The sequence below is a fragment of the Lissotriton vulgaris genome, chromosome 5, assembly GCF_964263255.1.
Source record: "Lissotriton vulgaris chromosome 5, aLisVul1.2, whole genome shotgun sequence".
Taxonomy (NCBI): domain Eukaryota; kingdom Metazoa; phylum Chordata; class Amphibia; order Caudata; family Salamandridae; genus Lissotriton; species Lissotriton vulgaris.
Window position 1 is genome coordinate 1450889145 of NC_141693.1, and position 12190 is coordinate 1450901334.

The 12190-nt window shown below is 45.7% G+C and overlaps 1 protein-coding gene across 1 annotated transcript in view; it reads right to left on the bottom strand.

Annotated features, from left to right (window-relative positions):
• Positions 1–453: 453 nt before the first annotated feature.
• The window catches only part of LOC147712728 (6-phosphofructo-2-kinase/fructose-2,6-bisphosphatase 2-like), a 235129-nt gene continuing 223392 nt past the window's right edge, over positions 454–12190 (bottom strand). Inside the window, exons 13-15 of the mRNA XM_086919698.1 lie at positions 7752–7814; positions 6398–6462; positions 454–1200 (exon numbers count right to left, since the gene is read on the bottom strand). Coding sequence (XP_086775824.1) covers positions 454–1200; positions 6398–6462; positions 7752–7814 — 875 coding nt within the window. The remainder of the gene's footprint in view (positions 1201–6397; positions 6463–7751; positions 7815–12190) is intronic.

The window sequence follows — 12190 nt, forward strand, 5'->3', positions numbered from 1 at the left end:
CAACAGGTAGAAACCGTCCTGCTGACTTGTTTGTCAAAGGAGAGAGTGGTGTCAAGAATTACGCCCAGATTGCGGGCGGTTTGAGACGGCGTGGGACAGGTTCTAAGGGCAGGAGGCCACCAGTACATTGACCAGACCTCCGGTTTACCTCCGAAGAAGAGTACTTCGGTTTTATCCCCCATTTAATTTCAGGAAGTTCTTAATCATCCAGCGCGCAACTGCTTCCATGCAATTCCTGAAATTAAGGGTCGTGATGTTCACTGATTGAGAGAGAGATACCATAATCTGAGTGTCGTCAGCGTACGACAGTACTTTCAACCCGAACGATCTTACAAGCCTGGCAAGTGGGGCCACATAGATGTTAAAGAGTGTGGGGCTCAAGGACGAGCCCTGAGGGACCCCACACTGCACAGGCTTAACGGGGGAGAGGAAGTCACCCAGGTTGACCCTTTGTTAACGCTGGTTGAGCAAATACGTCAGGAGGCTCAATGCTGGTCCCTCCACTCCCATCTCACTAAGGCGGGAACCCAGAATGGTGGGGGACAGAGGGTCAAATGCAGCTGTAAGGTCGAGGACCAGAAGGGTGGTCTGGCCACTGTCGACCTTAGCGCGAATGTTATTGATCACCACTGTAAGGGCGGACTCAGTGCTATGCGCCTTACGGAAGCCGTGCTGAGAGGGGTCAAGCAGGCTGGAATTATCCAGGAAGGTGCTCAGATGATGATTAAGGTGGGCCTCGAGTATCTTAGCGGGAGCAGGAAGCAGGGAAATGGGGCAAAAGTTTTTCAAGATCGCGGGGTCTAGAGTAGCCTTCTTCAAAAGGGGCTTGACAATCGGCATCTTCCATGAAGCCGGGAAGACACCTTTGGAGATTGCCAGATTCATCACCTCCAAAAGAGGTGGCAGTAAAACCTCTCTACACTCCTTAAGAATCTTTAGAGGACTAGGATCCAAGGGGGATCTGGATTTAAGCTTATCCAAGAGTCGATTCATGTGTTCAGGAATGAGAGGGGGGAAGTTAGAGAGGTTGTTGCGAGGTCCATTAGCCGGACCTTCCAAAGGAGGAACAGCCAAGAGGGGGACAGCCTCTAGATCTAGATTAAGGACTTCTAGGGCTGTGTGAATGTCCATAATCTTGGTGTAGAAGAAAGTGGAAATCTGATCGCACAGATTCTGGGTTGCAACAATAGGATTGGGTGGCTGAGAGAGAGACAGAGCATCTACGATTTTAAATAGTTCTCTGGGGAGGCTGTCATTTTTGTAAAATGTGCTTTCTTTTCTGCCAATACCGCGGCTTTGTACCCCTTAAGCAGACTTTTATGTTTAGCCCTTTCCTTCGCATCAAGATGGGACCTCCAGAGTCTCTCTTGTTTCCTACAATCCTGCCTTAGCAGTCTGAAAACCAGGGGGCCGAAGGACGTTTCCTGGCGGAATAATGCTGCTCAGCCGGGGCTAAGATATCAATAGCATTCGAAATAGAATTGGCCAGATCAAGGGCAGCCGTGTCAGTGTCAATTGTCAGAGGGGGCTTGAGATTGGTCATCACAGTGGCAAGGGACTCATTATTCAGGCCCCTGCAGTTCCTTTTCAGTTCACAGTTGTTGGGGTCCACTATGGGCACAGAGAGAGGTCGAGGTGTGAACTCAAGTGGGACAGCCATGTGATCTGACCAAGATAAGGCTAGGGGGGACCTATTTCCAGCCTGGGGTCGTTAGTGAATACCCCGTCCAAGGTATGGCCGGCTAAGTGAGTGGAGCTTCCGACCCCTTGCTACAGGCCACAGGCCGCCAGAGAGCCTAACAGGAATACGGTGTCACCCGAATTCGAATTTTCCACATGGAAATTGAAATCACCAAGGATAGTCAGGTTTGGCTTATTCAATGTACGGTTCCAAAATTCCCAAAAGGTCATGGCTAGTGCACAACCCACTTATGGTTACTTTCACATACAATGTACTGTAGTGCTATCATTACGACTTGTTTCTCTACGAATTTCTTTGGGTCTTCCTTATTTCCGTTGCTCCTTGTGATTAAATCTGCTTTTGTAATTTGCCATATGAAATAACTTCCAGTTGAGATCTTGTTCTCTGTATACATTTGTCATTAGCTAGGCATCTTCAGCTGAGTTTGTCAGTTTTGGCATTCAGAGATCCTGCCAGGTGCTGAACCACTGGGAAAATGCCCTGATGTTCCAGCCAGGTCCAGAGACACAAGTCTTCTTGGCAAAGGGTCCACAATCCCACCCCACCGTGTATGTTGCAGTACCATATGACATTGGTGTTGTCCGTGGCCATCTGCACAAGCCTTTCATTGATGGAGGGTAGAAAAGCTTTTGATGCCAGTCAATCGTCCGGAGCTTCAAAAGGTTAATGTGGAGTCCAGATGCCGTCTGAGATCAGAGGCCTCTGATCACCAACTCTCCCAGATGGTCACTCCCGCTCAGGAGTGACACATTCGTCACTACTGTCAGAACTGGTTGGAGAAGGGAGAGAGGCCTGCCTCAGACCCAATCGCGTTTCGTTAACGACCACAGCAGCTCTTTTGCAGTGCCCTCCAATATCTGAAACAAGCAGGATTTTGGAAACCATGAGGTCCTGGAGCCTTAGAGTCAGCCTCACCAAAACCCAGGATGTAAGCCGAAACACTGGTATCATAGCCTCAATATCCTCGAGTCGCCAATATGGAAATATAAGCCTGAAACAGCACTGATTACAGAAGAGCGCTAATGAAAGGGAGCACTTGAGAAGGGATCAGGTGTGACTTCAACAAGTTGATAGTGAAACACAAAGAGCACAGAAGGTTCCCGTAGTCAGGAGTTGGGAGACAACAGCCTGGGATGAGCCCATTTTCAACAGACACTTGTTGAGATAAGGGAAGACTGGCACTCCTGATTGACAAAGGTGAGCTGTAACCACCGCCATCACCTTGGTGAAAACCCAAGGGGTGTTGGTAAGGCCAAAGGGTAGCAGGGCAAACTGAAAATGCTTGTGGCCTACCGAGAACCACAGGTAATATCTGTGGGTAGGAAGGACTGGGGTGTGGAAACGAGCATCCTGCAAGTCCAACACCACCATCCAGTCATCCGGGTCCAGGAAAGACAGAATTTGTGCAAGGGTAAGCATTTTTAATTTCTCCTTCTTCATGAAGAAATTGAGAGGACGCAGGTCTAGGATAGGCCTCCGTCCGTTTTGAGCACCAAAATGTAGCGGGAATAACAACTACAACCTACTTCTGTTGCCGGCAGCCTCTCTACAGGTTCCTTGGCCAAGTGAGCCACCACTTCCTGGTGGAGTAAACAAAAGATAGTCCTTTGTCAGCCTGTCGGAAGTGGGTGGTATGATTGGAGGGGTAGCCATGAATGGGAAGGAGTAGCCCCTATGGACAGTCTAGAGAGAACCCAGAGGTCTGATGTTATTAACCTCCAGTGGTGTAGCTGACGGCATATCCTACTGCCTACTGGGTGCCCATGATGGTCAGACAGCAAACTAAAGAGGCTTGGAGGATGCAGATTGCAGTTGGGTGGTTGACTAGGCCAACCTCTGGCTGCCTGACCTCATGTGGTGTGTGGGTGCTGCATTCTTGGCCACACAGGAGTTAGGAAGCTTGTGAGAGATAGTGACTTGATGGGTAGAGAAGCAGCCGGGGCAACGAAAGGTGGACTGGGGTTGACATGGGCCATGGAAAGGCCAAGGGACCTGGCCGTAGATCTGCTGTCCTTGGTGCGCTCCAGCGCCGAGTCTGCCTGGTCTCTGTAGTGACTGGAGCCATCAAAGGGCATATTCATAAGTGACGCTGGGGCATCCCCTGAAAAGCCAGTTGGCCTTAGCCAGGCATAGCACCAGTCCGGATCTATATGTGGATCCCAGGGGCTTGACTGGCAACGAGGGAGGACCCGCTGGTTGTAACTAGTAGGGGCTGCTTTTGAACCCGTGGGGCCCGAAAGCAAGCCAGTGGGGAAAAGTCACCAAAATATAAGCTGCATGGCCTCATAGAATTTCCGGAATGGTTCGGAATTGCTACGGCTCCTGGAAACTCATGGAGGTGTTGAAATGGCCCAGGCTCAACCGCGGAGCCAGGGCTCGTGTGACAACGATCCCACGTCTCTTCGGATGATTTTGACGGATAGGGTCAAGTTGAAGCCCTTATAGACTTCTTGCTCGTCTTCTTTGTGTGGGCTTACCAGAGTGGGACGACTTACACTTGAACGGAGATCTTTGGCTCCATGCCCAATTCGGGACCATCCGCATGACCGGGATCAAAACCGTCACGTTGTCCCACATCACGTGGAAAGAACTTGAGGGATCGCTAATTCAAGGCCTTGGGGTGCATGGCGTGACAATCGGCACATGTCTTGGCATCATGGTTGCGCTCAAGATACCAGAGACGGACGAGGTGTAGGTCCGTAACAGACATTTGCCAGTGACAGGCACCGAAGGGCTTGAATCCAGCCTTCCTCAACATTCCTGCCATACCTGAAGATAATGTTACAGGGAATAAGGGTCCCATTAAGTACACTTTTAGAGAACACAGAAAATTCTTTACACCGTTCTACGTGAAAATAATTGCACAATTTAATGAGAGATGTTATTTATTCACATCCTCATCCAAGCATATATATGCAAAAACGTATTCAATGGATATAAATAAATAATGTGCTCCAGAGTCGATCACAGAGAGTGATCGACTCTGGAGGGCTGAAGTCTGGTCCCGCGATTGAGTCACGGGCTGTTTTTTCCTGCATCGTTTGTACCACCTAGGAGCGATTCCTTGCCTTTACCTAAGTTATTGTGCATACCGTTGACCAGGTGTTAGCGCTCTCTCTGACAATAGGAGCCTACGGGCCCAACCTTCCTTTATATAGGTCTGCAAATATCCTCATCCAAGCATATTTATGCAAAAACGTATTCAATGGATATAAATAAACAATGTGCCCAGAGAATAGCGGGGGAAGAGGTGGGGTTGGTAAGTGGTTTGTGAGGATTGGGGTTAGGTGAATAGTTTCAAAGGTTCAATGTGGTCACAAAATGAATAGTTGACATCACATAGGTATGTTTTTAAGCCACATAAACAACATTTGCAGACCTATGCCATATACTAAAACACAATAACAATAATCTGTTGTTCATGGGTAGGTGAAGATATAAAAGTTGACGTTTTGACCCCCGAATGGCATAGGTTGAGTTCCACCTTATTATGGGGTCTTCCTCAGGACTAGAACGTGAAGTGGGGTGGGGAGGGGCACCAGAAAGTCGCCGTAAGTGTGGGGCTGAGTCAATAAAGGAAAGGTGGGCCCGTAGGCTCCTATTGTCAGAGAGCGCCCTAACACCTGGTCACAGGTATATACAATTACGTAGGTGAAGGCAAGGAATCACTCCTAGGTGGTACAAACGATCCAGGAAAAAACAGCCCGTGGCTCAATCGCGGGACCAGACTTCAGCCCTCCAGAGTCGATCACTCTCTGTGATCGAATCTGGAGCACATTGTTTATTTATATCCATTGAATACGTTTTTTCATATATATGCTTGGATGAGGATGTGAATAAATAACATCTCTCATTAAATTGTGTAATTATTTTCACAGAGAACAGTGTAAAGAATGTTCTGTGTTCTCTAAAAGTGTACTTACTGAGACCCTTTTCCCCCTGTAACACTGAATACCCAGGTCCCAGTACCTTTGGGTCTACCCTTCTATGTAATGATACCTGGAAAAAAGTCTAAGATAAACGTTGACAAAAAGTCAAAGACAGTCAAATAGTGATTGGGGGCAGATATCTCCAGATCTGCACTGACTGTCATGGAAAGAAAAGAACGGACATCAGCATGCCGGAGTGGCGATTATACAGGCACCTTGCACATCACATCTGGCGCGGACAACACTGATGCCAACACGAGAAGCCGAACGACGCCTCCTTCTAGTATTCAGAGGTACTGCTCACAAAAAATGTTTGGATCCAGTCTGACATTTATGGATAATTCTATGGTAAGGAATCTGCTTCTATAAGCCTCAATAAGATACAGCTCTTCTCATAACAGGGAAAATTTCAAGCACACAAATCAATAAAATAGGCCCTTTCCGAGAACCCTTTGGTAAAAAAATACATGATACCAATTACCGTGGAATCACCATGACTTTTTCCTTCAAATATTTCTACCAATTTGACAGAAACAGTTTTGCCATTGAAATAAAATTCCAAAATATTTACCAATTATTTAACATACAGTCATTGACTCAAATTTTGATGTCATTTTTCAAAACTACTGTAGTTCCAAAATGTATTTCAAAATGCCCTCATGTGCCTTGAACATTACCGTACGAGCATGGTCTTAAAATCATTTATGTTTTTAAAACAAAACTGCAAACTTAACAGGCATGACAAGTCACAATGAGGTCTACTTACGATCGGTTTGTCCCGGTGAGTGTCCACTGCTTCTACATTCAGGTTGATCATCTCCACTTTACATCCTTAAACAAATGGAAAAATAAAACCCAAAATTAGGACACTTCTTCTGACTGCTACAGCTTGATAAATGGTCTAGTCTGCTGAAACATTTTCAATGTAAATGTTCAAATTCCTTTGCTGATGTACATTAGGCTTTAGATTACACTGCAGCTGGTTTTCAGGCCACCGACTGGTGTATTTGCTGGTGTTTAAAAGACAAATATTACATGGTGAATACCGTCAGATGTGCCACACTTACTCTGGCGCATTGCGCATCGTATCGTGCATGGCAAACGACATCTCCAAAAACTATTTCAAAATGAAAACTTGTAGGTGGAATTGGAAAGAGTTAAAGGGAGTATGAAAATAGATTTAAGGAAGGGCACAAACGTACTAGACACAGATCTCACAAACACTTTGGAGAGAAAACTGAAGGACTAGAAGTAACAATGGTGGGGAACAGTTAATAAAAATATAACATAAAAATGTGGATGGCTGGGGTAATGGGGGAACACGAAATGGGCACAGGTATTCACCTTGGAAAATGCGACTGTTGTACAGAGGCACAAAATTAACACTATTAAAATATCTAAGCGTTTTCTGCAACTGTAATATTCGGTAAGGCACTACAATTAAAATAATCTTTAGTGTAAATCCATTTCTTTACTCGAAAATGCAAGAATTAATTTTTCCACTAAATCACAATCAATACCATTGACCTTTCTGATTATACGATTAGCACAATCTCAAGATTATTTCTGTTATAGTTTAGGAATGGCCGCAGTTTATAGGTTTCTATGTGGTGATCAAGACAAAAGCATGCTATCTTAGGACAAGCATCAAAGTAATAACATCTAATGAATGCTACCAACATTATTAATGTAGCCCTCTATTTGTTTAGCTTAAAACGTTGTGCAAGACAACCATTGCCTTCAATAACATTTGCAGACAGGCATAGCCAACCCAGATCTTCTCAATTACCAGAATAATTAATAGTGTTGGGCTAAGCACAACCAATCCCTATAATTCCCACCCCTCCAACTCCTCTACACACAATAAGTATTCTGGACTCACCTATGTATGCTGTGGGGTCACCACTTCCCTCCAAGAACATGATAGCTTGGACTAAGGTGCAAACTTACACTGCAGAGGCTAGAATGTCTTCAAAAGTCGAAGTCTGGTAAATACTCAAGCATTAGCAAACGTGACTAAAATACAATGATTGCTATGTCTGGTAAAGTTCAACTTAAACCCGGGATAGTTGTTTGAGGCAAAGATGAAATTGTGCAAGGCAGTCATTAAACATATATACCGTATGCAACAGGAGTCAGTTTGAATACGGTGTGGAGAGGACACTTCATGTAAGGCAACTCATCTGCAACAAAAAACATAATAAAACCTTTAACGTCCTATAACGCAGGCTTTTTAATTATTGTGCTCAACAAAGGTTAATGGGCAGCAAAGACTTAAGTAATCAAACAAATACATCAGGTAGACACTCACAACATGTGTTGCATACAATGAGAAAACCAACCATGACAGAACTGGGACTAGACAGAGGCACAAACACTGCAATGGACAGACAGTTAATTTATTGTATTTTATTTAGCATTGTTGTAATTTCAAACCACACACTTGATAGAAGTAAGGAAACTTCAACCATCTACAGAATTCCCATTTCCAGATGATGGAGACAGGGCCCAAAATTCGATAATGTGGAGCTTTGAGGGGGTAGTGATCTTCCCTTAATTTTGCTGTAAAGTGTTGGGAGTAATAGTAATTATTTCTTGAAAATGGCCGACCTGAATGAATGAATGAAACGGATCTTATCTTGCGCAAACTTAGCCCAGTGGGCGTCAAGGCGCCTAAATCAAATATAGTAGCTAAGCCCCCCACTCAACAGCATTCTCTCATTGATAGGCCCTCTTAAAGAGGCAGGTTTTAAGAGCCTTTTTGAATGACTCAATTGTGGGAAGGGTTTTTATTTCGATAGGGATCGAATTCCAGAGCTGAGGGGCAACCACGGAGAAAGCTCTGGCTCCCCATCTGGCTAGTTTAAAACGCGGAACAACCAGTTGACAGAGTCCCGCAGAACGAAGGCCTCTTGTAGGGACATAGCGCGTAAGGAGAGAGCCAATAGCACTAGAGGAGCCTTCTGTCAAAGCTCTGTAGGCCAAACACAGAATTTTAAAAGAGATTCTGTGCTGGACAGGTAGCCAATGAAGTTCTTTCCTGGCTGCAGTAGCGGAGGAGGTTTTAGGAAGGGCCAGGACAAAGCGAGCTGCAGCATTCTGCACAATCTGCAGTCGATGTATGAGGCTTTTATTGGCTTCCATATACAGAGAGTTGCAGTAATCTAACCTCGATCCTACCAAGGCAACTGCAACCTGTTTACGTGCCTGGGGGGGAAAGATACCCACGGATTTTGTTGAGTATCCTGATCACACCCCAGCAAGTGGCCACGGTCCTGTTGACTTGAAGGGAAAGGGAAAGCGAGGTGTCGAAAATTACGCCAAGGTTTCTGGCAGATTGGGAGGGGGTGGGGCAGATGCCAAGAGAAGGTGGCCACCACTCACTTGACCAAGCATCTTGGTCCTTCCCAAAGATCAACACCTCCGTCTTTTCGCCGTTCAGTTTCAGGGAATTTATAGTCATCCAGTCTGCCACATACTGCATGCATACCCTGAAACTGGCGGCAGATGTCCTGACAGAGGAGTGAGCCAGCGACACCATAATCTGGGTGTCGTCTGCATAGGACACCACCTCCATCCCCTGCGATCTTACTAGTCTTGCCAGTGGAGCCACATAGATGTTAAACAGGGTCGGACTTAAAGCCGACCCTTGTGGCACCCCACACTGCAATGACTTGGCAGGGGAGAGGTGGTTCCCGAGCATCACTCTCTGCTCCCTTTCCAACAGAAAGGAGTTGAGGAGACTCAAGGCCGGTCCCGTGACACCAGCTTCCCTGAGCCGAGATGTAAGAATGGCCGGGGACAGGGTGTCAAACGCGGCCGTGAGGTCCAACAAAACCAAAACCGTGGTTTGGCCAGAGTCCACTTTGCGTCGGATGTTATTGACCACACAAGTGAGGGCGGACTCAGTACTATGATGTTTTCTAAAACCGTGTTGCGTGTTGTCAAGGTATTCGGATGATTCAAGGAAGGAGGACAGATGGAAATTCAGATGCGCCTCAAGCATCTTGGCGGGGGCAGGGGGGAGGGAGATCGGCCTGAATTTTTCAGCAAGGCCGGATCGAGGGACGGCTTCTTAAGGAGAGGTTTCACAATCGCCTTCTTCCACACAGAAGGAAAAAAACCCTGGGTAATAGCCTTATTCATTACCTCAAGCATAGGAGGAAGAAGGCTATTTCTACACTCTTTCAGTTTTTTCAGAGGTAGAGGGTCCAGGGGGGAAGCAGATTTGGTCCTGTCAAGAACTCAGGTGTCTGGCTAGGGAGAAAGGGATCAGCAACTTTGATCGCTGTTATGTTATGTTAACAATTTATGTATTAAGCGCTTGTACGCCCATAGGCTTCATGGCGCTATCGAAGGGAAACATAACACGCAAAATACTCAGAAATAGGCCTGATGAAATAGCCATGTCTTAAGAGATTGTCTGAAAGTAAGAAGATTTGGATTCATTCTCAAAGAAAGTGGTAAAGAGTTCCAAAAGGGGGCTGCGAGATGGTCAAAGCAGCAGCCGCCCAGACGTTTTTTCTTAAAGGTCGGGACAAGCAATAAAGCTTTGTGGGCAGATCGAAGATTCAAAGAAGGATTGTATCTAGAAACAAGATTTTTTATGAATTTTGGGCCTATGTTTTGTAGGGTCTTAAAAATAATACTTCCTGTTTTAAAGGCAATCCGCTGTTTCACAGGTAGCCAATGCAGTTGTTTCAGACCCGGTCTAATAGACTGCCATTTTGGTTGTTGCAGGATAAGCCTGGCAGCTTGGTTCTGTACAAGTTGGAGTCTTTTTAACAGGCCCGCTGGAAGTCCAAGATAAATACTGTTTGAAAAGTTCAGTCGGGACAGAACAAGGGCAATGATAACCTGGGTAAGTGCAGGTAGTGTCAGAAACTGGGCTATTTTTTTTATTTTCCTGAGTTGAAAGAAACTAGCGGAGACCACTGTACCAACTTGTCCCTTAAAGGAGAGATCAGCACTAAGTGTGACTCCCAGACTTTTAACCGAAACAGATTTCGTTGGTGGAACTCCCATACTAGATGGCCAAAAGAGTGGATTCCAACTTAAATCACTTTTCCCAGGCAAGATTAATTCTGTCTTGCCTGGGTTCAGCTTCAAGTGGTTAAGGTTCATCCAACTCTGAATGTATGTCATGATGTTCTGGAATTCCACCACGGAGTCTGTGTTATTCAAAGGAAAGACAAGTTGGAGATCATCCGCATAGTTGTAGATGGTAACTTTGGCATTCCTTAAGAAATGTAATAGTGGGCGAAGATAAAGATGGAAAAGTAAAGGTGATAATGATGAACCTTGAGGTACCCCGCATGTAATGGGAGTTGTGAAAGCTGTGAAAGCGCCAAGTCGCACCGATTGCGAGTGTCCTGTGATGAAGGAAGTGATCCAGCTTAAGGCCGGGCCCCTAAGGCCGGCTTGTTCGACACGACTGATAAGAATGGAGTAGTCAACCGTGTCGAACGCTGCCGACAGGTCAAGAAGCTCAAGGGCCTGATGGATGCCTCTGTCAGCATTGTGTCTTAGAGTGTTTTGGACAGCTAGGATCACGGCTTCCGTCAAATGACAGGGGCGGAAGCCGGCCTGGTTAGGTTCCAGGTATTCGGATTCTTCAATAAATTTGGACATGCACGAGAAGACATGGGCTTCCAGAATTTTTGATGCATAGGGTAGGAGAGAAATAGGTCTATAGTTCATTGGGTCATGTGGGTCTGCTCCTAATTTTTTAATCAGTGGGATGAGCAAGGCTTTCTTAAAGCTGCTCGGTACTTTGCCTTGCAAAAGGGATTCATTTAACATCGGGAGAACGCCATGTGGGATACTCAGCACCACCTCTCTAAAAATATATGGAGGGCAGATGTCATCAGGTGATCCCGACTTGACCGGTGCCTTACCGGGCGGAGCATTAAGGCCAAATTAAGAAGTTTGCATTCTACTCTCTGATAGATCATTAGGGACAATGATAATGGGGAGATATGGTAGGTGTTTTTCAGCCCTTTGCAGTCTCTGGGGCATGCTTAGCATTTCTGTGGAGAGACTAGAGAAGGCACAATTGCAACAAACAATGTGAGAAAGGGTGACAGATCACACGAGCCCCACCTGTACTGTCTGCAGAAGCAGCAAAAGTGAAGGAAGAGGTTGTTGGTTAATATTTTATGGAATACAGGACTAGTCGAGTAAAAGGGACATAGACTTCTAAACAAGATCGATTTATATGCAAGAGCTCCAACAATAGAAACCCAGCCAAATGGTAGCACCGAGGTTCTTGTAGAAGCAGGGATCCAGTTTTCTGTTTGCCCTCTACTGAAGTAAGACAATTTTAGCTCATTCATGGGTGTAAATTAGAGAGGCAGCATTTGTCATGGTGTAATTGCCCATTCTTGATGTGCATCAGAGCGTCATGTGGGCACAAATGGTATCGTAATTTGCGAAGTAAATGTACAAAATGCTCCAATGAGCAAAAGTGCTATTCATTAAAACAGGTACCGAAGCACTGTAGTGCAGTTAAGGCATAACAGTAAAGCAGTGCTGTTAAGAGAAACAAAAAGTAAAATAT